The sequence below is a fragment of the Pholis gunnellus genome (assembly GCF_910591455.1).
Source record: "Pholis gunnellus genome assembly, chromosome: 3".
NCBI classification, from domain to species: domain Eukaryota; kingdom Metazoa; phylum Chordata; class Actinopteri; order Perciformes; family Pholidae; genus Pholis; species Pholis gunnellus.
Genome location: NC_136529.1, coordinates 28,705,164 through 28,733,107, shown reverse-complemented (window position 1 = coordinate 28,733,107; position 27,944 = coordinate 28,705,164). Strand labels below are relative to the sequence as shown.

Here is a 27,944-nt window from a genome sequence, read left to right as displayed (position 1 = left end):
TCAGATATATTCAAGCTCTCATCTTCTATTCAAAAGTAAAATCAGTGAATGATTAAAAACCTGAAAACATTTAATAAAACAGGAAAGTTTTCCTCTGATTAAATCATTTAGTTTATTTTTATTTATTAGCACTCAAAAGGAGCATTTAACAGAAAGATATAAATAATAATCACGAGTCTCCAGTTTGTGCTTGAACAAACAAATAAAATAAACTGATTAGTTTTAAATATAAAAACATAATTATCATGAGTCAGCGTGATGAATTTAAATAAAGGATTTATTTTACATTTAGAGGATATAAAGAATGAGATTATTCATCATTTAAATAAAAGAGTGTTTTCATGTGACGTCTTTTATTTTATGAAGACTTAACGAGTTATTATTTAATGTCTGGAGGCGTCATAGAGGTCAGTGAAGATATACATTATAAATATTTATATTTATATATATTTAGTGAGTACTGAAGATAAGATCATCCTTTATTAGTCCTGCACCCTTCAGTGTGTAACATTATCTTCATGTAATTGTTGTTTTGTGCTGCATTATATATATATAATGATATAAATATACAGTTTGTTAACATTAAATAAACTCAAATGAAAAGGACTCAGATTTGTGGAGGAAAATGAATTCTTTAATTGATGAATGGGTGAAATAGTGGATGGATTAATTGAGCTGATTGGTGGTCAGTAGGAGATCTACTGCTCTTAAATAAATAATAATAACAAACGGATCAATGAGCCGATGAACAGCTTCACACAGGAACGTTACTGAGACCCAGTCAGGACTGTAAGTGTGAACATTAAAGGGTTAAAACACATCTTCGTGGCGCTTCACAGCTTCCTGTTTCTAAACAGCGGTCACTTCCTGTCCGCTGCTCGCTGTCACAGGAAGCTCAACACAAACTAACGCTACAGGAGTTTCATTCTCTCGACACAACAAGACATTTAAACCCCCGACGGGAGAATCTGTGCTGTTGAACATGTCGTCTAATACTCCTCACCCTCTTCTTCACCGTCTTCCTCAATGGAATCATGTCCCACCTCCTCGTAATCCTTCTCCAGGGCGGCCATGTCCTCCCTGGCCTCTGAGAACTCCCCCTCCTCCATCCCCTCCCCTACGTACCAGTGGACGAAGGCCCTCTTGGCGTACATCAGGTCGAACTTGTGGTCCAGGCGAGCGTAGGCCTCGGCGATGGCGGTGGTGTTGCTCATCATGCACACCGACCTCTGCACCTTGGCCAGGTCTCCTCCAGGAACCACGGTGGAAGGCTGGTAGTTGATGCCCACCTTGAAGCCAGTGGGGCACCAGTCCACAAACTGGATGGTGCGCTTGGTCTTGATGGTGGCGATGGCGGAGTTGACGTCTTTGGGCACCACGTCTCCGCGGTATAGAAGACAGCAGGCCATGTATTTACCGTGGCGGGGGTCACACTTCACCATCTGATTGGCCGGCTCAAAGCAGGCGTTGGTGATCTCTGCCACGGTTAGCTGCTCGTGATAGGCCTTCTCCGCCGAGATGATCGGAGCGTAGGTGACCAGAGGGAAGTGGATTCGAGGGTAGGGCACCAGGTTGGTCTGGAACTCCGTCAGGTCCACGTTCAGGGCGCCGTCAAAACGAAGGGAGGCGGTGATGGAGGACACGATCTGACTCATCAGCCGGTTCAGGTTGGTGTAGGACGGGCGCTCGATGTCCAGGTTCCTGCGGCAGATGTCGTAGATGGCCTCGTTGTCCACCATGAAGGTGCAGTCGGCGTGCTCCAGGGTGCAGTGGGTGGTCAGGATGGCGTTGTACGGCTCCACCACGGCTGTGGACACCTGGGGGGCCGGGTAGATGGCGAACTCCAGCTTGGACTTCTTGCCGAAGTCTACGGACAGACGCTCCATCAGCAGGGAGGTGAAACCGGAGCCGGTACCGCCCCCGAAGCTGTGGAAAATCAGGAATCCCTGAAGACTCGTGCACTGGTCAGCCTGAGGACAGAACGCAGGAATCCACTTTAGATCAGGAAGCAATTCATTCATCACCTCACATGATAGCAGTGGATCACTTGATAGTTCTGCAGATCAAAGAAAGAAGAAGAGAACTCTGCTAACATTAGCTAACGTTAGCATTTTAGAAACACATTTCTCCTTCAACCTCTCTGGGTGACGAGTCTCACTAATAAACAGCGTTTAACCAGGACGAGCTCCTGAACACACAGAACACCTGGAACCAGAGGTGACATCATCAAGACAAGACACAATGATGTTATTGTTTTGACAATAATGAATCACAGGCTCCCGGCTTCATGAGGAAGGAACCGGTCCTCACCAGTTTGCGGATCCTGTCCAGCACCAGCTCGATGATCTCCTTGCCGATGGTGTAGTGCCCACGGGCATAGTTGTTGGCCGCGTCCTCCTTACCGGTGATCAGCTGCTCGGGGTGGAACAGCTGCCGGTAGGTCCCAGTTCGCACTTCGTCTGAGGAGAGAAATCAAAATGAGCCGAGGGTTCGAGTCCAGAATCCAGCAGCAACTACGGTCTACATGTATCAATGATGTACCGATGACAGTGGGCTCCAGGTCCACTAAAGCAGCGATGGGGACGTGCTTTCCAGCTCCAGTCTCACTGAAGAAGGTGCTGAAGGAATCATCTGATCCTCCGATGTTCTTGTCGTTGGGCATCTGTCCGTCGGGCTGGATTCCATGCTCCAGGCAGAAGAGCTCCCAGCATGCATTGCCCATCTGGACACCAGCCTGACCCACGTGAACTGAGATACACTCACGCTGGATGAAAACCATTGTTTCTATTACTGAGCCATGAACAAGCGCCATGAGACCAGGGTTCAGGCTCATATAGAGATCCAGTCACACAGAGGGGATGGTGCTCTGACCATGTGCTCTTCCAACGCCCACAACACTCTGCAGTCAGTATCACAGTGTGATAGAACAGCAGAGTGGTGCTGCAGCTCGGGACGACCACACAATAAAACAGATCAAATCAGGATGACACACCGTAACTAGTAGTGTCCACTTAAATTAGAAACAAAGAGGTGAATACCTGATAGTTTAAATAATACTTTAACACGTGCTCTTTGGTGGATTATGTCTTTGCATTATAACAGGAGACGCTTGTGCTGATTTGATATTTGGTAATAGATTAGTCATTTATTTTGTTATAGCTTCAATAAAATGTTGACACGCATTTATGAAGGTTTAATCACGTGACAACTGTCACAGCTACTGCCACGCCCCCCCGATACTGCGTATCATTAAGCTCCGCCTCCAGTGTTTAAACTGTCAACAAAATGGCGGACATGGATATACCGTTATAAAGAGAACGGCCGCCAGACTCAAATGCTCGTATATGTGTGTGTGTGTTTAATTATTATGAATATGAAAAGCACAGAAACACAGTTAATTTCTCGAGAAGACGGATGAAAGTAATGGTGACTTAGATCGCCTAGAGTTAGAAGGAGCTAGCCCGGACTCCCGCCTCAGAGAGCCGTGGATGGTGGAGGAGACTGGTTCAAGTCCGCCATCTTGTTAAACATTAACGTTAGCTTGCCGTTAGCCTCTATGACCCAAAGCTGACTCAGCAAAATGAGAATTAACATTAAACAACCACTCACATTTTGCAATCCAGTTAAATAAATAAATATGACATCTTCACATTATTCCATACTCACCATGTTTATCGAGGAATAGTATGAAGATATAGCTAGTTAAAGTTTTCTCTCCGGGTTGTCAGTCTGCTTCTCTAACTGTTTTAACACCAGCAGCACTTCCGGCGAACATCCTTCACAATAAAAGCGTCATTTATGCTACTGTAATACTGATGTGATATTATAAAAACGGGACAACACATTTTCAAACTACATGTCAGAATACCACTGGAAGAGGTATTCAGATCCTTTACTGCAGTACAAGTACTAATACCACACTGTGAAAATACTCCACTACAAGTCCTACATTCAAAACCCTACTAAAGTAAAAGTATTTAAGTATTATCAGTAGTTAAAGTAGAAGTATTGATTGATTAGTAAACATTTGTATGATTATATCTGATGTTTCTGGGTTAATGTTACTGCTGCATTCGTGTGTACGTTGCATTGTAACTCCTGTATTACTGTTGGCTGGTTTAATCTACAGAAATGCATCGTTGCATATTTAGTAGAAGATGGATATAAACATGTTTGGTAACTCATTTAAATCACACAACAAAGAAGCAAAAAGATCAATTATTCTCCACCTTAAGTGCTGACTACTCATACAACAGTGTTGTTAAATGTATGATCTTCATAGTTAAATGAACATATCAATCGTATATTTCATAACTTTTAAATCTACATGAGCAGCTGGTCACAACACAAAAGATCACTCGAAGCCTTTTTGTTCATTTTAGTTTTATTGGTGAAAGCAGCAGAAAGTAATAAAGAGACTCAAACCCAACGAGCACATCTGTAGATGAGCGTCTGTAGATGAACATCTGTAGATGAGCATCTGTAGATGAACATCTGTAGATGAACACTTCTAGTTTATCTGAAAGCAGCGAGAACATGTTTCTATCAAACTGAATACAAACAGACAACGTCTCAGTAAAGAAACAAAACTCTGCGTTTCTATAAAATGCTCCTCTAACATTCCCCAAAATGATCTTCAACACGACAATATGTTCATGTGTTAATAACTCTACAGATGAACTGAGCACAGACGTCAGTGTGTACTTCAGCATGTACTTCACTGTGTACTTCACTGTGTACTTCAGCGTGTACTTCACTGTGTACTTCAGCGTGTACTTCAGCGTGTACTTCACTGTGTACTTCAGCGTGTACTTCACTATGTACTTCAGCATGTACTTCACTGTGTACTTCAGCGTGTACTTCACTGAGTAACTGCTCCTGTGTTAGCACCTAAATAGATAACAAGAAGCAGCACATGCTTGTCCCAAATAATACCAAAATATCAAAAACAACAAATAACAATGAAAGAAGAAGTCACATCATGTTTCACTTTAGCTGCTAAAGATTCTCATTTCTCTGAGGAGTCCAGTGTTTGTGTGTTTAGATGAGATCTGGTGGACGGACCACATTCACACACCAGTTTAAATCTCTGGAGGACACAAGGACACGAGGACATGAGGACACGAGGACACGAGGACACGAGGAGCTGGAGATCCTGAAGAAGTCGTCTTTATTCAGACACAAGTCTCTCCAGAGACCTTCAGTCAGAGTCAACAAGTCACCTGAGGACAGACGGTGACTCGATGTTTTTGGTCCGAGTCTCTTTACAAACTTTGGTCCCTTCAGAACTCGTAGGTTTTATTTCATGAGTCGTTTGTTTGTTTTCAGTATTTATCTCATTATTTTATCTTTGTTGGTCTTTTATTGGACTACAACATGTGGAATTCTGGTATGTTTCTGTGTTACAGCACTTTTCTGTATCGTCTAATATTTACATCTATGTAACATCTCCTCTAGAGCCTTTAGATTAATCTACAGTAATATTTATCATTAATAAATCTACAGTAATATGTTTTAAAGTGTATTTTCTCTCTTCACATCATTGATTAATTGAACTTCTGTCTCATATAATTCTATAGATTATATTCAGGAATGAATGAACATTTAATGTAAACATATTAAATGATTCCACATGAAAACTAAAGTCTGGTTAATGTTTAGTTATAGAATGTTATTATAGAACAAAATATGTTTTAAGTTCCAGTGTTATGGTTTACTACGAGGTTACGTTAAGATGAAGATTTAAGACTTTCTGCACTCTGTTTGGAAAGAGAAACATGCAAACATCAGTGGTGGGCCGTCAGGGTCTTCAAAGCCTTCTCTGCTGGCCTAAACAGAATCACAAAGTTATAGCTATTTTATAATTTAATATTTTTTCTTAAATACATTTAATTTTTTCTTATATGTATTATAATTTATATAAATATTTTTCCCATTATCTTATTTTCTCATTGCACAGCTACTGTGCTCCTCAGCTGCTCTGCTTCAGTGCAGCTTGTTTTAAGTAGAGCTTTTATCCAATCAGAGTTCACCTCTGTGTCTCTAGGTAGAAGAGAGGCCCCAGGCCTGCAGACTCACCAGTGAATCCATGTGCAGGTTAAGTGAATGGGGACGATATTGTTGATTGTCATAGTGTTCAACCAATCAGATCTTTAGTTTGACATTCTTTGACGCGCCAGAGCGGCCTGCAGGCCTACAACTACGTCAGCATTATGTGCAGCTCAGTTTGCAGCAGCAGCTCTACAGTGAGGTGCAGCTTGTGCTGTGATTGGTCAGTGGGCGAGCACGTGACTATTGTGAAACGAAACTTACAGCAGAGGCTTAGTCGAGTAGTAAGAGTTCAAATTGAAAGATATGGAAGAAATGATGATATTTTTTGCATTTTGCTTGGTGTAGATTCTTTTTTTTTCAACACTCAATGGCTGAAATTGGAAGAGAAACGGATTTGTGAGTTGGGATTAAACTCTTTGTCAACAAAGAAAGGAGGATGTGATCAGCATTTGGTAAGTCAACTGGTTCGTTTTTTAAAATCTAATATCTGAATGGCCCTTGAGTGTGTAGCAGAATGCATGTTGCTGCTGTTGTTTTCCCGTTAAGCTAGTTAGCCTAGCCTCCCAGAACACTTGCGGAGCCTCAGCTGTTTTTGTTCCGGTTCAGAGGTCACACAGACCGCTGTCTCCTCGTGAGCGCAGAAAACATTATATTTCCTACAATTTAAGCTTCTGTATTTTCCAAATGCACTACTATTATTCAAACGTTTTGTTGGGTTTGTAAGCCTTGTACCGAACGGTTTAATACGAATACGTAACGTTCTATAGTTACAGCCCAAGAAACGAATAATAACCCTAGCTGTGGCGCCATCATGTGGTTATAAGGTGGTATTTCAGCAGTGAAGGCCCAGGTATAAAATGCACGGCCCACCACTGACATACAGTATATATATATGTATATTGTGACGACCCCTCCCTTCCACCAGGGGTCTGTGTCCTGCTTCCTCTCAGTTTGTCTTTCAGGATGTTGATCGGCCACTGATGGGCGACACCTGAGCCTGGTTTGGTCCCAGCTATAAAGGTTGCCCCTCTTCTTTGTCTCCTCTCCGACTCTGGTTTGTCTGACAAGGCTGCTGCTTTGCTTTGTTTGTTTGTTTGTTTGTTTGTTTGTTTAGTTTAGTCATTGGTTCATTGAATAAATGTGTATTTATTACTTTATACTTGTCTTATCTCCTTCATGTTATGGCTTTATTATGAGCCGGATCGTGACAATATATATATATATATATATATATATATATATATATATATATATGTATATATATATATATATATATGTATATATATATATGTATATATATATATGTGTATGTGTATATATATATATATATATATATATATATATATATATATATGTATATGTGTATGTGTATATGTGTAAAAAACAAAGGCTGACTTCTTTAATCTCAGTTTCCTGAAGGTTTGGTAAATGACTCTGATTCTGATTCGGCTCCATTTCCAGTCTCACTTGTGCCTCTTGGTGAACCTGCAGGAAAGAAAACAGAAGCACAAGAATAGAATGAAAATCTTTTCTTGATTCTTTTCAAACTGAACGATCTACAACGAGTTGAGCTTTTTACAGTTCCAGAGTTTAGTTCCAGGAACTGATCTTAGACCAGCATCTGAACTCTTTGGTTTGTTTCTGTATTTTTCCAGCTGAAGAACAACTTTGACTCATTGTGTCTAAAACAGAGACGTTTTAAATGGCCGCCGTTTTATTTTGAAACTCTGAGGTTGTGTTTTAGTCTGAAGGGGCAGAAAGGTCCAGATCCAGGTCCAGGTTTTCTACCGGACCGGGTCTCATCAGACTTCACTGATTGAATAAATCAAACAACATCAGATAACTGAGAGACTACCAGGTTAATTCAACATGGATCAATAATCACAGAACTCTAACACATGAAGAAGATATCAAGAGTCTGTTGAACAGAATACATGAAATACTGTTAAACTTACGTTTTTTACGATTTTGTTTGATGTAATGCTTGACAGCTAGAAGAACACCAACAACTAAAAGAGTGACGAGAACAGCCACAACGATACCAATCCATCCAGTGAAGGAATCTGAAAGAGAAGAGACATCTTCATCATCATCATCATCATCACCACAGTTTTAACAGGTGGATTAAAGTAATGTGGATTTATTGACTAAGTAAGTAAATATAAATAATAGAATCTACTAGAAGCCTGGATCACTTATCTAGTCTCATATCATATAGATATTAGATCAATATATTAATAAAGAGTATTTAAAACACTTGGTAATAAACCATATGGTAGAAACAATAAGAAAGACGCTGTATTTACGTCTAGATCACGTTATGTTGAGTGTTGATGGAGCTGCTACAATGTTAGCTTAGCATAGCACCGATCGATCCAGACTCCATTGAGAAAACAAGTATTTCAAAGGTTATTTACTTGTTGTCTTGTGGAGAGAACTAACAAAACATGAATTTAGACTTTTTACAAGTCGGCATCACTACGTAGTTATTTCTGCATTATTGTTTCCGTTTATTGCAAAAACATATTGTCTTATGACTTATGACACATTTACAAACCAACAACTTTCACTCTTTTTTATCTCCAGTTTCACTTCAAGTCTCAACCTGAAGCTGACTTTTCTCTCACTTCTGCTTTTAATGAAGCAACAATCTGCTGCAGTGAAGTCGGCTTCATGTTGCTCAGTGACTCTCACTGAAACTCAGTGTTATAATAATAATAATAATTATAATAATAATAATGATAATAATAATAATAAACTCAAAGGGTTATAATAATAATAATAATGATAATAATAATAAACTCAAAGGGTTATAATAATAATAATAATGATAATAATAATAATAATAATAAACTTAAAGTGTTGTAGTTGAAGCTTCACTTTGCCTCCACGCTGTCAGACTATTAACAGGAAGTCTGACTGTTTGTATTTTGAGTTAAATTTGATCTTAGTTTTGAGTTCAGTTTTGAGTTCAGAAATAAAAACTAAACATCAATAACTCATCATATCTACATCTTTGAGTCCTCATGTGGTTTGTTCTGTGATTCATGTGAGACTCAACAGCAGATCTTCATCTTGTAAAGTCTTCATCACAGTTCACTTTGAGTTCAGTAACGACAACGTTGTTGAAAACTAATAAAACATGAAGAACTAAATTAAATATGAAATGAGAGGAAGAATCTCACCACTAACAGACACGTGGGTCTCAGCCTGAGCGTGTTTGTTGGTTTGATCGGTGGTGACGCAGCGATAGTAGTCGGTTTTGGTCACAGTGATGTTCAGAGTGACGTCATAGCTGCCTGCTCTCTCTGAGAACGTTGGTTTATTAGCAGGAAGTTTGTTTCCAACACTGTCCTCCCATTCTACCCTCAGGTCTGGAGAAGCACCAAAAACTTCACACTGTAACAGCGTCCCACCTTCTGTGGGATGAAGTATCTTAACATGCGGCTTTGAAGCTGCACCTGTGAACACAATAGAAACAATAAAAGACAATTAAAGAATTAGAATGGAACATTTATATACATATATGTACTTTATTCATCCTTTCTGTGATCAAGTGTCTTCACAGACGGCTCCTGAGCTCCACCTGTGAGGACAATAGAAACAATAGAAACAATAGAAACAATTAAAGACAGAGAGGAAGTGAAAAGCTCAAATCAAACATCCCATCATCACCTGACAGATAATCTCATATTTAAACACATTTAAGTTTCACTAAAGGTTGAACTATTTAATCTCGTTTTATAACAGAAGAAGTTAAAATCTTTCAGTGATCTCATGAATGTGTTTTCTATTAAAGTCAGATATTGAAAGGTCTTTAACGAGCAGTGTCCACTTTATTAGGTACACCTGATCAGTGTGGTTGATCCTCCATAAAGGTTCCTGTTTCACATCTCTTATGAATGAAATAGTCTGAATACAATTCTTCTGTTTCAGCTCAATAAAGATCTGATGAATCGGTTTGATTGATGAATTATTGAGCTGTGAATCAGGATTTATGAATTTATCTTTAATCTGAAATACACTCAGAAGATCTTCATCAACTTCTGAAGGTTCAATATTAACTACAGTTATGAACAGGAGGACTGAGTCACATTAAGAGGTTTTATATTTTCACTCATACAAAGTGTTTATTTGTTAATTTTTTTAGATTTCATTTTAGGTATTTATTACTTTGTAATATTTACTTATTCATATTTAGAGATTAATTTGCAGCAGAACTAATGATCATATTATTATTATTAACAACAAAATGTTTAATTGCATCACAGATAGGACACGCCTCCTTTTTAGTGAGAAACATCTTAAATGAGGTCATCATAAATCATCAGGTCCATCTGCATAAATAAAGTTAATAAATACAAACTAATACAGAAACATCGAGTCTGTTTACATGATCAGACTATAAAGTCATGTGATCACATTCATGATTCTCCTGATGGTGTAACATCTGTTATATAAGATATATATATATAAGAAGCATTCGTTAACATCTGTTAACTCCTGCTTTCAGACTTCTGACACATTTACAAACCAACAACTTTCATATTATTATTATTATTATTATTATTATAATTATTATTATTATTATCATAAAGCAATCAGAGTGTTTACTGAGCTGAGAGAAGAGACAGTTGTTGCTTCATTCACTGGAGAAGAATTAAAGTTATTTATTTATTTCCACTCGTCACTAGTTCAGACCTGAAGCTGAACTGTTCAATGGTATCAAATTATTAGCAGAAGCATCACTGTATGTATAAAAACTGTATGTATTCAGAGTTTATGACGTCTTCACCACAATTTACTCTGAGTTCAGTCTGAACACGTCACTTATTTAAAAGAACACTTAGACTATTAGAATGAATTGAATGTAAAAGTGAATATATATTATATAATATACTGTCTATAAAGAAACTCACCACTGATATACACAGAAATATTAGCATGGATCTGATGGTTGATGGTCCTCTGAGTAGCTACACAGAGATAGCGGTCCGTCTTGATCACAGTGATGTCGACAGTGACGTAGAAACTTCCTCCTCTCTCTGAGAACGTTGGTTCTTCAGCAGGAAGTTTGTTTCCATCACTGTCCTGCCATTCTACTGCAGGCTGTGGGTTACCATGAGCTTCACACTGCAGCAGAGACCAGTCCTTTGTTTCATCAAGAGATGTGACGAAGGGCTTTGGAGCTACACCTGAGAACACAGTAGAATAAATAGATTATAACGGAGGATTACAGAATTACAGAATACCAGGATGTTTCTTCATCTCTTCTCTGATGTTTTAAATGTGGTTTAAACATCAGAGAGAAAGAGATAAATGTAAAATCATGATATTTAAAACAAGTTTCAACCTTTAAACTGACTGTAAATGTGCTGCACATTAAATCTAGTTGTGAAATATAAAATAAAGATTATTCTAAAGGTATGCAGACCACCGATGTCATCGGGTTTTATCATGCTGCCTCAATGGAAAATGAATCATACAATATGTTGAACTGGATTTATGAAAGATTTGACCGGAGTGCTGTCTTTTACTTTTATAATTATATTTTTGCAAAACACAAGATTTAAATATTAGAAACCCGTCTGAGTGTAACACAATAACAATTCTACTGATGATGAAGATTCATTTAATTATTCCTGAGCTGTTTAATAAAAATGTTTAGTTTTAATTATATTTATTTAAATTAAAGATTCAGTGGATGAAGTTTGTAATGAGTTTGTTTTCATTGGGATGGACAAAAAAGTGTGAACAATGTATAATAAATATTATTTCTAGTCATTGTTTGATTTTTCAAATAAATCTTTATTGACACAAACTTAAGAGATGTTTGCATATAAATGAATTCATATATTTATATAATGTACTTTAATGTACTTGTACCTAACTATATTTGTATTACACGTTTACTTCTTACTGTAACTGCTGCAGGTCCATATTATTAATTATTATTATTATTATCTTCTCTAACAGTTTATTCAACATTCTATATGTATTAATTCTGTAAAGACTGTAAGAACCTGCACTCTGAGTAAACTAAAGACACTAAAGTAGAATCTAAAGTTGCGTTTAAGTGCTTTAAATGACGTCATACATGTGACAGTAGAGAGTGACGTCATCAGGACTCACCTGGGATGTTTTCTGCTGATCGGTCTTTTAACGTTATGAAGCGCGGAGGTTGCACGCGACCCGAGCTTCACACGTGAAATGAGTAAATAAATAAAATACATATTTTCATGTCGACAGTAGAAGTCAGTGCAGACACTTTATAGCTCGTTTGAAACGTTAGAAGTTCGTTTTTTACACGAGTTTAAGGATCTAACGACGGATTTACGACCTGAAAACCGTAGCGTCTTACTTTACGGCAGTAAACAGTTAGCGTCTTACCTGCTAACCTGTGAAGCCGCAGTTAAAATGTATTTATAGTTCATAAAACAGACATTTATAGACAAACAGCGGCTCGTTTTAAAGAACTAAAGTTCACCGATTAAAGTTACCTGTTTAAGTTCAACCGGAAGTAGAAATAACGAGAATAAGAGTCGTTTGTGTTCCTCGTTTAGTTTTAGAGCCGTAAGTCAAAACTTCCACAACAAGTACTTGCTGTCAATTTAAAGTATTGACAAAACATTTGACCAATGATCTTCAGTATCGCTAAAATCAGTAAACGCCCCGCAAAACAATAAACCAATCAGCATCTTTCTACGATCTACAGTGACGTACCTACCGGACATTTAACTCAATCAACCAATCACAGGAGCGCATCTTCACGTGCACTCCACGTGTGTCTTATTGACAGCTGCTTTCATCCAATGGGGAGTCAGTGCTGTGAAAACACGCTGAGTTTGTGGCCAGTTAAATTACCTGCCTGACCATATAAGGAAGTTAACGGCGCGGGACTTCCTGCGGTGGTGAGACACGCACACAACAGAGAAACTGTATTTATATGTTTATGGAGGCATGATTCACGCATAATTAATATGTAAATCTATATTTAAATATTTACTACATATTATAATAGTCACATTGAACACTCAGGGACATTTTTTTAGAATCATTAAGAGATTTATTGTCATTATTTGGTAACTTTTATACAGTTTTAGAAAGCTCTGGAGTCCTCTGCTGGAGATGCTCTGTACTGCACTTTCTAAAATATCTCAGAGACGCTTCTGTCAATCAACCCCAAATTGGGTACAGACATAAAAGACAAGTTGAGGGAGAGATCCTGTGAATTTCAGCCTGATGGCCCTTATTATGACTGATTTACTGTATTTAAAACATGAAGTGAAAGTTGAAAAACAAGAAAGTTTCTGTTTTTTCCTGTTTATTATTTTACCAGTGAACTCTTTCAGAGCCTAAAGTGAGATCAACACACCGAATGAAACCCAATGAGTGTTTTCTTCACAGTCATGTAATCTACATGCACCAGGTCCTCGTGGTCCTGGTGTTATACAGATTAAAATGTGTCGGCATTAAGAGGCAGAAATACACAAAATCAAAATGAGCCTCAAGAGGTTAAGACAGGATCTAAAAGGCAAAACAGAACATGAATTAGAATGCTTGTGAGATATCATCAGACAGTGAAACTGAATGTGTTTCCATGTTAATTTAACAGATTTGTTTTTCCATCTGAAACTGATTAACGTTCACAGATCTTACGAGTGTTCACATCAGAAATCTGATGTGATTTAATTTCAGAAAGTGAGCGGACATCTTGAACGGTTTAATTAAAGTACTCACCAACAACCAGCTCGATGTAGAACGTTTGAGGCGGCTGAAGAAGTGGAAAAGCACAGGTGTAGGTTCCACTGTCGGCCATCTTGGTATTTCTGATGATTATGGAGGCGTTGCCGTGTTTCAGTTGATCTTCAAAATGTGAGACTCGTCCTCTGAACTGCTCACTCTGACCGTCTTTGCCGTTGTTGTAATGAGTACCTGCATTATAAAAGAAAACCTCCTTCTGACGTTGATCTTTGTGAGCTACTTTCTTCCAGTCAAAGACAGCTGCTGTGATGTCCTGCTGGTTGCTGAGAGAACAAGGTAAGACCACATCACTGTCTTGTTCCACTTTGATGACTTCTGGTCCTGGAAGATAAAACAAGCAGAGTGTTTCAGTTCAGACGTAAGGAAGAGTGTTGTTGTAAGAAAATATCAACTTATGATATAACAAGAAACTTTTCACTAAACTCTGAGTTAAATAACCCAGTTTTCCTCATCTCAGGTTTAACTAACTCAGAGTTTTCTCTGAACCTGCTCTCTGAAACAGAGCCCTGTAGTCATTTACACTGTCAACATGAGACGTTTCAGCAGCACATTAAAACATGCAGGGACTTTACAGGTGACACACCTGAGGAACCAGAGGCATGCTGGGTAAAGTGAGAGCAGACAGCAGGTGTGTGTTTCTTTAACATCGAGCTCTTTCACCTCAAAGTCGAATCAGAATGTCGACATGCAGAGAGTTGAAGTTCAGACAGACGAATGGAAGTTTGTTGTTGCAGCAACTTATGATTCAACAATAAACTTTCTTTGTTTTTTAAGCTCGTCTTTCACTTTGTCATCAGAAAATCATTTTACACTTCCCTCCAGATTGTATATTTACATATTATTCCATTTAATGTTTGTATCTTCATATTCTTTCACATTTCTTTGACCTAAATCCTTATATTCTTAACAGTGACTCGGCTGTTAATACGACTGTCTGCTCACTCAACACATGAAGAAGAGGACGGAACAAGGAAGAGGAAACAAGAGAGCGAGGAGGAAACAAAAACCTCTGAGTTCATATGAGGACTCAGTGTACCGGATCCAAAGACAACAACCGCCAAACTGTTCTCAGGAAGATGCACGCCCCCACATTACATCATCTATTCTGCAGAAATCTCTCTACAGGTGCTCAGATTCAACATGTTTGATCCTGCAGCTGTTTGTTGACAGCAGACCAGGAGGACGAGACCAACGGCTTCTATTCATTCTATTCTATTCATTCTATCTGTCTTTCTCCAGAAACACTAAAACAAACTGCTGCATGAAAAACAACCTGAAGAAAAGAACTGGAGTTCATCAGGAAGAAGAAACAACGTCCTCTGCTTCTTATTGCATTATCATTATTTCATTATTATTATTATCATTTCATTATTATCATTATTTCATTATTATTATTATTTCATTATTCTCTGTTATTATTATTAAAATAATAATAATGATCAACATTACTCACATTGTTATTATTGGGTATCACACTTCACATTTTTGTATTAATAATAATAAAGAATAATCAAGTTATAACAATAATTAGTATTGTTGATGGAATGTAACTAAGTACATCTACTCAGACAAGTACTTGTACTTTATAGAGTATTTACATGTTTCTGCTTCTTGATACATCTCAGATGAAGTTATTGTACTTTTTACATCTTTAGTTACTTTTCACATTTGAATCTGTTCTACAAACAGCTGATGATCTGATAGAATATGAAGCATTGATGTAGAATAAACCAGCCAACCGGATATAAAAGAGTTAACATGCAGCACATTAATGCAGCAGGAATATTAATCCATAAACATCAATCATGATCAATCAATACTTTAACTACATTTACATCATGTTACTGCAGGTTTTAAACGCAGTACTCTTACTGCTAGTGTTGTATTTGTCAATGAGGTATTAGTACTTGTACTCCAGTAAATATGTGAATACTTCTGTGTGGACATCATCAGCTGGTAAACAGCAGCTCTTGTTTCTCTGCAGGAAGTCGACGCCCCGAGAAACGCTGCAGCTCTAAGAACGACTGAAGGAAGCGCGAGGAGGCTGCTCATCAATAATCAATAATCAATAATCAATCAGCAATCAGCAATCAGCAATCAGCATTACATATACACATATATTGACTAATGATAATAAATAAATATATTTATATATATAACATTATTACTGATAATAAATAAATATATATGTGTACATATGCATAAATAAATATTTGTACACATATATACTGTATATATTTATATATATGTCCTCACCTCCATCAGTCGTCGTCACAGACAGAGGCAGGAGACAGAGGCACGCGAGGAGAAGCACGTTCATCGTTGTTGAAGTCGACCGGAAGTCAAACTGCTCGGTGACGTTCGTCTCGCGGACCTTTTAACTTCTTCTGATCGCGCGAGGACCAACTCACCAGAAACACTTTCGGTTCTCAGCTTCCGCCTCGAGCTCTTCTGTCGGTAGTCGTCGGGTTCACTCGGCAGGTTCGTGCGCACGAGAGAGCTTTGGGTTCCCGGTGCATCATGGGTGTTGTAGTTTAGGATGTCAACAATGCTCGTGTATTTAAAGTGCACGTGACAAAAGATGACTTCAAACTTTTCATAAAGCCATAAAGTCTGACTGCCTTAGAAATTAGAAATGTTTGAAAAAGTGAAATGTGTATAAATGTGTAAATGAAGTGTATTTCACAAACAGAACTGACGGTCTTCATGCACTGCTGCAGAGAAAGATGCGTTTGCTGGATCTATCACAGAGAAGTATTCACACTCAGGATGCATTTCATTGAGTAAAGTGTGTGTGTGTGTGGCACTAGTGGAGCTCTATACAGCAGCTTTATTCACTGCTTGTAAATCTTGAACCGTCCTCCAGCCGGTGGACGGTTCTGCTGGTTCACCAGCGTTACATGGTGAACCTGCACATTCTCTGACTACACCTGATTTTAAAAGTGCTTCAAATATTGTTTTATTCTCTCAGCAGCTTCTGGTTTTATTGGATATTGTCTCTGAAAAGTCTAAACTGCTTTTGGAGTTATCTTTACCGGCTCCTTGAGCCCAAAGAGCTTCATCAGCTGTTTTTAAAGCCTCCTCCTCCTCCTCCTCCTCTGAGAGGCTGAACGTGTCTCATCTGTGTGAGGTTGTTCTGTCTCATGCACAGCTTTCTTTGCTGCAGTAACACAGCTGAGGTCCGATAACCACGCAGCGATCTTTCCTTCTGAAACCAGAAGTCCTGGACTGTGATTCGCATCCGTCAACTCGTCGTCGTTACTCTCACCCGGAATGTTTCTGATGCACTGACTGTGGTGAGGACGGCTTTCATTGACGATAACACACATCTGTCATACTCTGCAAACCTGAGAACAGACATGAGGGATCCTCCCTCCTCTCACGGTGTCATGGTAACAGATGGAGCGTCTGCTGGAGGAGGTTTTGTGAGGATTCATGTCTTATAGTTGAAAACACTTTGTTCACTGAACACCAGAGGAACCTCCAACAATCAATATAGGTAATGTTATTCTGCCTTTTAGAAAATAAAACAAAGCACAATGTGATTTATGTTGCACAACAAATATTAAAACCCCAAAATATTTATTATTAAATGTTTTTATTTTACAACATTTTGAGGCTTATTCACAGAAAGACAATTTCATTTCTTGATCTCAAATCTTATTAAAAGAGATAAAGTTGAAAAAATAGTTTTAATTTTGCTTCTGAGAAAACACACAAGTTCATATAAACACGAGGAAACTACAATAGAGTTCTTTAATACACGTGGACGTGAATAATAATTATTAACTATACATTATGTATTTCTAAACAAGGTTCTCTCTGTGTCTCCACTGAGGCCTTAATGTGTGTGTGAAGGAGATCTAATCACACATAAATACATTTAAACATTATGAGTACATCAGGCCAACACTTGTTCTGTCATTAATATACACTGTTTATATATATATATATATATATATATATATATATATAGTTTACATACTTCTGTCTGCATTGTGCGTGAGATCGTGATACATGTTCACCTCTGTGTCAGAAAAAGGATTGTTGAATTGTGGATACTTGTAACAATAAAGTAAATAGCCCGACAAGGTTTCCCACTATAAGAACTACATTTAGTTGTGATGATTTGAAGTGGGGTTGTTTGAGATACTGATGCAGAATCAGTGTATTAATACAGTAGCTGGTCGAGTCTCTCTTCACAGACAGCAATGAAAGAGAGTTGCTGGTCTAACGCTGCCTCGTCTGGTGGTTCCTTCATGCTCTTGTGATACTTTGGTGAATGTGAACGAAGCCTTTAAAACACCAGAGTCACAGAATAACATGTGAGTCGTGTCTAAATGCCAAAATCTTCAGGATGAGGACTAAAGTCTTCTTCTGCTGTTGTTTGAACACATCACTCAGCTGGTGTCAGTTGCTCCTAAAGCAAAAAACCTTGTTGAGGAAACGTCTCCTCGTTCAGGACCTGGAGTCTGTCAGCGGTCTCTGTGGTCTCCAGCTAGAACTAGACTAGACTAGAACTAAACTAATCTAGACTAGAACTAGACTAGACTAGAACTAAACTAATCTAGACTAGAACTAAACTAATCTAGACTAGAACTAGACTAGACTAGAACTACACTAGAATTAGACTAGAACTAGAACTAGACTAGAACTAGACTAGAACTAGAACTAGAGTAGACTAGAATAGAACTAGACTAGACTAGACTAGAATAGAACTAGACTAGACTAGAATATAACTAGACTAGAACTAGAATATAACTAGAATAGAACTAGACTAGACTAGAACTAGAATAGAACTAGAGTAGAACTAGACTAGAATTAGACTAGAACTAGAACTAGACTAGAACTAGACTAGACTAGAACTAGAGTAGAACTAGAATAGAACTAGAGTAGAACTAGCCTAGAACTAGACTAGACTAGAGCGGCGTGTCCGGAGGGTTGTTCCTCCTGACCCGAGCCTTCCTGTTCTCCTGCTTCAGCTTCAGAGTGCGCAGCTTCTGCTGCCGGCGTTTCTCGCGGTACCAGAGCTGCTCGCAGTACTCGTCCACGCTCAGACTGTTGGTCCCCACCAGGTGCAGGTCTTTGTAGCTCTTCAGAGGAAGCTGCTGGGGCAGCAGGGAGTTCCCGTGCCCCCCCGCCCCCGACTGGCCGAGGAACCCGGTCGGACCGGTCCTCCCGAGGACCGGGGGGGCCGCCGGCTGGTTGGGGTTGAGGTTCTGCGGGTGGAGGCTGTGGTTGGGGATGATGTGGACCCGGTACCGGGCCAGGACCTGGCTGTAGGAGTGCTCGTGGCCGGCGCAGGTGTAGAGGCCCGAGTCGGCCAGCTCCAGGCGTTGAACCAGCAACCCCCGCTTCATGTGGAGGGAGCGGTCGTCGCTCTGACGGAGCTGACGGAGAGACAGACAGACGGGTGGTTTACTTACTGCCAGGGTCCCGTGTAGACCAGAGCCTCAGTTTGACTGCTGCTTTACTTAGAAGTAGTTTACTTCTTTAGATTTTAGAATAACTTGATCTTTATAGCAGCAAAAATAAAGCAATAAAACAAGAGAAAGCTCAACAAAGACAGAACATTTAAACCGACAGATGAAATATAAAAACAATCGATACGATAAAAACTAAATAAATAAATCAAATAAAAAAAATGACCTCACGTAAAAGCCAGTGAGTCAAAATGAGTTTAATAAATGCTTCGGTTCTAGTTTGAAGGAAACATGGTTCTGAAGCTCATGAATATCACCGTGACTGTCGTAATAAAAAGGCAGTAAAACCTCCAAACACCTCAGCATCAGGCATCAGATTTATACCACACCAACAGAAACATTTGAATGATTCCTCGTGGAAACAATGAGACATGTTCTCACTAGCTGATGATTATTATCTGCAGAGAGGATCGTGCGGCTCACCTGCCGGCCGTCCTGCGTCTCACCGAGCGTCTCTGAGCGCTGCACCGTCCACCGGAGCTCAGCCAGCGGGGAGCGAGGAACGCACTCCAGGAAGGAGGAGTTCCCCTCCACGCCGAACACCGACTTCACCTCCACAGAGACCGGACCTGACGCAGCAACACAACAGACATATAGCATATAGCATATAGCATATAGCATATAGCATATAGCATATAACATATAGCATATCGCATATAGCATATAGCACAATTGTTTGTAAAAAACATAATGTGAAATCGGATATATATATAAATATAAATATTCAGTTTATCTCCAATTCTTTTTGCTACTTTAACAGGCAGAGAAACTAAAAACCAGCAGATCAAGAACAGGAAAACATAATTATATTGTTTCCTAATCCTTTGGTTTTATTGTGGCATTTTTAAAAAATAAGTCTAGAAAATAAGAAGACGACTCTGGTTCCCTCACACAGAAGCTCGTAGTCTTCTCGTCTGTTTACGAGCAGGGGTTTGACTTCAACATGAAGCAACATCACTGTAACTGTAATAAGAATAAAGTTAAATCTTCCAACAATGTGAAGAAGAAGACGGGAACATTTTAAATGTTACTGTCACGAGAGAAATCAGAAAAGATTTAAATAATAATCGTGAATTCTTGAGAAATTCTCACCAGCTGATGTTTGTAAAAGTTTAAAAAGATTTGAATGATGTCTGCAGAGCGGATCAAGAAACAGACATTTGTATCATGAGCTCAACAGTAAAATGTATTTTTAGGATAAAGAGCGTTTTTGTGACCAGACAGTTGAAAAAGTGAGAATAATGTGAAATCATCTGAAAAAAGACGAATTATAACCGTGGGAATATTGAGTTTATCTTTAATTCCTTTGATACTTTAGAGGCAAAGAAACAGTCATGAACAGGGAGACGTGTTGACCTCTAGAGAGCGCCGTACGCTGCAGAACCATCATGAAGGTCTGACTGTGTTCAGTCAGTGCTGCTATTTATGTTGCATAATAGTTCAGTAATAGTAACTGAGTATTTTAGAAAAAGGTTCTCTCACTCTTAGTATTGATAGAAGTGGTTCAGTTAAAATAATGAAAACGCATTTCTTGCAGCTGTGAGAAGCTCTTCCATCTCCTGCAAACATATATTATTTATTTATAGAATTCATGCAGATCTTTGTGACATTTTACATTCCATCCCATAATAAGTGGAAATCCTGTGTTTGTAAGCACGCGTCACTGAGACGAGTTCATTCAGCGTCAGACGGAGGAAATCCTTACTGTCCTCTGTGATCGGGCACCGACTCCACGGGTCTCCGTACTTTACATCCTGTCTCCTCGCCCGCCTGCACACACACACACACACACACACACACACACACACACACACACACACACACACACACACACACACACACACACACACACACACACACACACACACACACACACACACACACAAGTTACATAAAAGCTTTTCATTGGATGTTCTGTGTTGTCTTAGCAATAAACTTGTTTTAATAACTTGTAATTTTGACTGTAAATCTCTTAACTATTGTCTGTATTTGCTCTACGATGTATAAAACATGCTAACATGTTACATTGTTACGTCTGTGACTGTGTGAACACTGACGTAGACTCATCGGTCAAACAGCAGCAGATAATGATGCTGTTTCCTTGAGATGAAGTGCTATAAGAGCATTAAATGCTCTCTGTTGTTACTGGGCTTCTGCCGGCTCCTCGGGGGTGAAAATAATACGCAGCTACTGTGATTATGAAAGAGGAAACACGGAGCAAGTACAGGCTATGAAAATACAGAGTGTTGTTCCAGCCACGGTAAAGAGTGTTGTCATGTCCCCGTCTCTGTGGTTTAAATACATCTAAAGGTTTCTCTCCATCAGTCCTCACATTATCCTGTTGCTCTTCACAGCGTGTTGGTTAATCTCAGTCAGGAGGATCATTTACTCAGTGAAACAACGCTGAAGGTCCTGCAGACTCCTGAAAACACCCCGATGTCACAATCTCACATGATTCTCACTCATTTGTACGAATAAATGCAACATGTGTCGACCCAGTCTCAGGAAAATGTGTTTTCATAGTACGGTGAGCCATTATTGAAAGTTCCAAAGTATAATACTGTGTAAAGAAGTACATGTCCACTGAGGGAAGGTGGTTAATGGAGAGTGATGGCCAAACACACGACTCTCACCCAGCAGACCTCTGTTAGTGTCCGCTGTGAATCCAAATGTAAAGGTTGACTTTACACTTGTAACAAAATGTTCCACTAACCCGAGTTATGTTGTTACGCTACGTTGTTACGCTACGTTGTTACGCTACGTTGTTACGCTACGTTGTTACGCTACGTTGTTACGCTACGTTGTTACGCTACGTTGTTAAGCTACGTTGTTAAGCTACGTTGTTAAGCTACGTTGTTAAGCTACGTTGTTACGCTACGTTGTTACGCTACATTGTTAAGATACGTTGTTAAGCTACGTTGTTAAGCTACGTTGTTACGCTACGTTGTTATCCACGTTCGTGGATGGATGTTTTTTGAAACCTCGAGTTTGACAATTTGTCCGTCACCATCTTGTTTTTTTGTAACCAGGAAGTGACCAACAGGAAGTGACCATATTTGGACTGAGGAGGACGCAGAGACGCCGTATACGTATATAAGACCATAAACTCATGTTTACAATGTTTACTGAGGTAAGAAGTAGAGTCATTTTCTCAGAGACTTCTATACAAATATATATATATATATATATATATATATATATATATATATGTATATATCACTACCTCTTGCTGGTGGGGAAGTATCTGGAGCAGGTCTGGCCGTCCCAGGAGCAGTAGGGGTCTCTGGCTAAGCAGCACTCGGCACAGTCGGCCCCGTACAGCTCACACCTCTGGAGCCCCAGCTGAGCCACACCGAGCTCACTGGACACGTACAACTGTTGCTGTGGAGGAGAGAGACAGACAGTGAGACAGACAGACAGACAGACAGACAGACAGTGAGACAGACAGACAGACAGAGAGACAGAGAGACAGACAGACAGACACACAGACAGACAGAGAGACAGACAGACAGACACACAGACAGACAGACAGACAGACAGACAGACAGGGAGACCTACTCTCTTGGTGGACAGCTCCATGCTCAGGATGGGAGTTGGACTCTGCAGGACAAATATGAGAACATTTGATCTTCTTAAGAATTTGCCTTCTTCAGAAAGATCTTCTGAGTGAGAGTGAGAGTGAGAGTGAGAGTGAGAGTGAGAGTGAGAATGAGACAGGTGTGTTTGTGTCACAATCACTGTTCATTCATAAACTCATGAATATCAGAGAAAGTTGGTTCTTTACTGTGAAAAACATGAAACTAACCTGGAATAACTAGAGACACAGCAGCAGCTTCAACACACCTCACATCTTGATATGTAACGTTTTAAAGGTCATCAGAGATCTAATGAGTCTCAATGACCCCTCAGTCGGTGACCCCTGACCCCTGAGGAGGAGGAGATCTGACCAACCGGTGGAGAAATCAACACTTTGTCATGTGACTCTGCTGCTGGAAACGGGTCACTTCCTGTTTTAATCTCAACTGTACGTAAACAGACACATGTGGCTTCCTGTTAGTTTCTTCCCCCTCACCTGTGCTCTCTGTTTACAGCCTCATATCCTCCTTTATTTCCTCTCCTCTCTGTCTTAATGTCCTTCGTCTTCGTTCTCTATTCATGTCTCTTCCATATTGGCTTGTTTACATAGAGGATCATGGGAAATATCTTTTCATCAGTGTTATTCCAGACAAATATGTTCCACTGAAACTACATGAAACATCCTCATGCAGCACATCACATGGTGCAGAGAGCGGGACGGTTTCAGCCATAAACAGTTAAACAGTCCTGTGAGAATGTAAAAATGTGTGATTTGTGATTTCTGGCTGTACAAACACAATAAATGTAATATAAATGTATTGTATTGAATCAGCTGGCCGGGTCTGGCTTTAAGGTTGTTGAACGCGGCTTTACTTCAAGTCATTAAGAAAGTTTTTTTGTTTTTTTAATTCTTTATTCACGGTGGAGAAACACAGTTGTCTTCAATAACTCAAGGTAACACGGGGTGATATGAATAGAATACATATGAAAACGTCTCTACGTGTTGCAGAGCTTTGTTGATGGTCAATAAACTTTATTTATTTTATGGTCTCACCTGGAAGACGGTCAGCTCCTCCAGGATGAGCTCCTCCGTGTCCCGGCCGTCTGTGACGACCGACACCGCCTTCACCACCTTCCCGTCATCTGGGACCAAGCAACAGAGAAGAACATTTACTTTATACGTCAACACACACACACACATAATGAACTGCTGCACACACACACACACACACACACACACACACACACACACACACAATGAACTGGTACACACACACACACACATTAGTTATAATCACTGAGTCAAGAGGCTCTGATGTACAAAAACACACAGAAAGAACCGTCGATTTATTCATATTTAAACTCTTTGGACCCTGATTCTCTGAAAAACAATAACTTTGTAATAATTAGACTGATTGACGCTCAACATGATGATGAAACCTGAATGTGTGTTTTTATTCTACTGGAGAAACAATTCTCAAACAAAAAATCCATCTTGGTTTTTGACCGTCGGCGTCTTGTTTTAATGGAACCAGAAGTGACGCTAGAGGGCGGAGCTAAGCACAACTAAACGCTGAATATGTTACAGTTAATAATCTACATCAAACAGCAACAAAAAGAACAATCAGAGCACTAAAAGAGCAGAAGGATCATTTATCAGGCAGCTGATGGGAAGGAATCCACTTAGAGGAGATGAATGGAGGCGAGGCAGCACCTCTGGCCCCTCAGCATCCATCACACACACACACACACACACACACACACACACACACACACACACACACACACACACACACACACACACACACACACACACACACACAATAACCTGGTCACGTGTCAGAAGAGCTGCTTTGGGATTAAAAACGTAGTAGTTTTCTTGTCTAAACCTAACTTCTTGTTTTTAACGCAGTGTTCTGAGTAACATGAACTAAAACACAGTTCTTCTTCTTCTTCTTCTTCTTCTTCTTCTTCTTCTTCTTCTTCTTCCTCTTCTTCTTCTTCTTCTATTTCATGATCTGCAGCAGACTGAGTTGGATGATTGAGAGGACCCCCCCCCCCTCCTCACCTGTGCCCAGGTGTAAGACGTCGTACGGTCCGTCCTCGGCGTCCACCCTGTCCACCACCACCCTCTTCAGCATGTAGGCCGCGTTGACCCGGGTCAGGATGGGCCGGCCGCCCAGAGGCAGGACGGGCTCCCACATCAGCTGGTGCTGCCGCATGAAGCTCACCACCTCGTCGGGGAAGTCCTTGGTGGACTTGTGGAGAGCGTCGTACGTCTCGCTGGGACACTGAAACATTATGAGCGTGTTGAAATGTGACCTTAAAGAAAAGGTTTGGACACCTGAACATAAACCACTCAGTGTTCCACAACCTGGAGATAAATCTGAGAGGTCACAAGTTCATTAAAAAGAGTAAAAACACGACTTTTCTTTAATGGATGCTAACATGATGCTGTCAGACGCTTGTTTGAAGTGAACTGGAGGTTCAGAGGATAAATATCTAAAAAGCGTGCGATCAAACGATCTGCGTGACTAAACAACACTGGATGAGTGAAAAAACACGTTTTTTAATGTGTGATTTGGTTAAACTGAAACTTTATTCACCAAACTCACCGTCATCAGGGTTTCACAACAGCGTGAAAAGCCTCTGGGTGAGACCTTTGAGTTCTTTCTGGCTCTGAAGTTCACAGTTCAGCAGCTCGCTGTGTTCTCAGAGTTACAACAACAATAATTCACTCTAAACTCTAATCTCTAAACTCTAAACTCTAATCTCTAAACTCTAAACTCTAATCTCTAAACTCTAAACTCTAAACTCTAAACTCTAAACTCCAAACTCCAAACTCTAAACTCTAAACTCTAATCTCCAAACTCTAATCTCTAAACTCTAAACTCTAATCTCTAAACTCCAAACTCTAAACTCTAAACTCTAAACTCCAAACTCCAAACTCTAAACTCTAAACTCTAATCTCTAAACTCTAATCTCTAAACTCCAGACTCTAGACTAGACTCTAAACTCTAAACTCCAAACTCTAATCTCTAAACTCTAAACTCTAATCTCTAAACTCTAATCTCTAAACTCTAATCTCTAAACTCTAAACTCTAAACTCTAGGTCTGTTGGTTTTTGGTAGGAGAGGGTTTCCTGTCGGTGTTGGTTGTGAGGATACTTTGGTGTCTGTGTGTGAACTCACGGTGCCGGGTCTCGGGTAGGGGATGCGGCCTTTGTACTCCACCCAGCGGTAGTCGGGACCTTCTTTGTGGGCAAACGGCCCGTTGAAAGCAGCTCGGATGGACGCCATCGAGTACACGCACACCGCCGAACCTGGAAATATAGAGCTGCAGGAGGAAGAGGGAGAGAGGATGAAGACACAGATTCACCCTCTGATGGAAAAGAATGTTTTATTTAAACAAATCTCCAAAACGACATCATCTATCCAAGCTAGAAGCTGTATATGGTCTTCATCTTCCCGACGGTCCTCGAACACATCATGTGCAACGAACGCTTCCAACTAAAACATTTTATTCTTCATGTTCTCATTTAAAATGTCTCCACTAATTTTCGTAGTATAAATTATCAAAGAAATTCAACTTGTGTTTTCTTTCTTATTAATGACTGATGTCATCATAACTGTGTTATTCTGCACTAAAGACATGTTCTCGTTCTCTCTACTTCTACTCAGTGACGAGGAAGAAGAGGAAGAAGATCCTTAACATAAGTACTTTAAACTGAACAGAGATCATAGGGGCTCAGAAACTATAAGAGAAAGACATAAGGGGATGAAAGAGTGAGAGAGAAAGAGAAAAGATGAAGAGAATAGAAGAGATGATAAAACAGTACAGCAAGGAAGGATGAAATAGGAGGGAAGGAAGGAAGGATGGGAGGAGACGAGGGAATGGGCAAAGGGAGGAGCTGTGGGAGTGTTTTATTACATCAGGGTTACAATAACACAACCAGCTGAGCCTCTTCACCTTTCACCCCGACACCCACCAGCTGACCTCTGATCCTCCACGCCACGGGGCGTGCACGTGGCGTGCACTTGGCGGCCTGGCTAAGAGCGTGCACGTGAGGGAGGAAGAGGAGGAGATCCCCCCCCACTGCTCTGCTGACTGTCTAAAGACGCTGCCCTTCATCGTGAAAACAAACTTTACACAAACGTTTATTTTTTAAACTTTTCTTTTAGACTCAATTTGTCTGCAAATGAAAATAAATAAATACAAATTAAATAAAAAGGAAGTTAGTATTTTCTAACTCATTCTAAATGACAAACCTGGCACCAGATCACAATAGAAAATATGTACAACGGTGTAATTAACTAAAATAAAAATAAATTGTGATATAGAAATATATATATATATAGAAATATTTAGATTCAGAATGGGGGTTGTTTTGTTTTTGTTTTCAAAGATACAAAGTCAAGCTTCGTTGAATAAAAGGATCATCAACCTGAATGTGAAATTGCTAATCTACAGAATCATACCTCACTTATGTTACTTATGAGTTATTTTTAGTTTAAGTGGTTTGTGCCAAACATTTCTGGCTGGTCTCATCCAGCATTCGTAGCTATACCTACATTGATATCCTACGAACATTATCCACGTCATTAACGAAGAAGTATAAAGAAGACAAAAACCCACGCAGGTCCGGTGAGAGTGGAGGTGGACGGGAACATTGATATATTTGTCACGTAATGCCATTTACAGTTATTTTAACTCAAACCACCATCTAAACCTAACTAAGTAGTTTTGTTGTCTAAACCTGAAAATGACACGTGTTGTTGGACTTTCATTGAAAAAGTAACTTCTTGTGAGATATTATAAGAACCGTTGCGTGAGGAAACATCCATACAGGTACGATTGTGCAGCTGGAAGAAGTCTCACCTGGACGTACTGAAGACGCCGTAGACGGTCGGGTTTTGAGGGTCCTTCGTCTCCAGAACAAAGATGTCCTCTAGAAAAACACAGTGACAGCAAAAGTGTCATTGATGTCATTCATTGTAATATGAATCTGTTACATGCAGGTCAGATTCATTATTATTCAGTCAACAGTAGTTCTTAGTGTTCCTGAATATA

At 39.7% G+C, this 27,944-nt stretch overlaps 3 protein-coding genes across 3 annotated transcripts in view; all 3 read right to left on the bottom strand.

The window, feature by feature from the left end:
• Window positions 1–989: 989 nt before the first annotated feature.
• On the bottom strand, window positions 990–2,779 carry LOC306694019 (tubulin alpha-1B chain-like; the record flags this gene model as incomplete). Its single annotated transcript, XM_079156718.1, has 3 exons — window positions 990–1,970; window positions 2,311–2,459; window positions 2,542–2,779. The coding sequence occupies 3 exons, from the start codon at window positions 2,777–2,779 to the stop codon at window positions 990–992; spliced, it is 1,368 nt and encodes a 455-aa protein (XP_079012844.1).
• A 4,629-nt stretch (window positions 2,780–7,408) lies between these two features.
• On the bottom strand, window positions 7,409–16,151 carry LOC306694020 (nectin-4-like). Its single transcript, XM_079156719.1, has 6 exons — window positions 16,072–16,151; window positions 13,792–14,136; window positions 10,971–11,246; window positions 9,237–9,512; window positions 8,007–8,114; window positions 7,409–7,536 (listed from the first exon to the last, which is right to left on the bottom strand). The coding sequence occupies exons 1-6, from the start codon at window positions 16,133–16,135 to the stop codon at window positions 7,457–7,459; spliced, it is 1,149 nt and encodes a 382-aa protein (XP_079012845.1). The 5' UTR covers window positions 16,136–16,151; the 3' UTR covers window positions 7,409–7,456.
• A 2,583-nt stretch (window positions 16,152–18,734) lies between these two features.
• The window catches only part of LOC306694013 (semaphorin-3D), a gene marked incomplete at both ends in the record, with an annotated part of 29,199 nt that continues 19,989 nt past the window's right edge, over window positions 18,735–27,944 (bottom strand). The window contains 9 exons of the mRNA XM_079156712.1: window positions 18,735–19,205; window positions 19,722–19,867; window positions 21,004–21,068; window positions 22,522–22,679; window positions 22,857–22,898; window positions 23,929–24,017; window positions 24,943–25,165; window positions 26,066–26,210; window positions 27,753–27,822. Of these exons, the coding sequence (XP_079012838.1) occupies window positions 18,735–19,205; window positions 19,722–19,867; window positions 21,004–21,068; window positions 22,522–22,679; window positions 22,857–22,898; window positions 23,929–24,017; window positions 24,943–25,165; window positions 26,066–26,210; window positions 27,753–27,822 (1,409 nt within the window). The remainder of the gene's footprint in view (window positions 19,206–19,721; window positions 19,868–21,003; window positions 21,069–22,521; window positions 22,680–22,856; window positions 22,899–23,928; window positions 24,018–24,942; window positions 25,166–26,065; window positions 26,211–27,752; window positions 27,823–27,944) is intronic.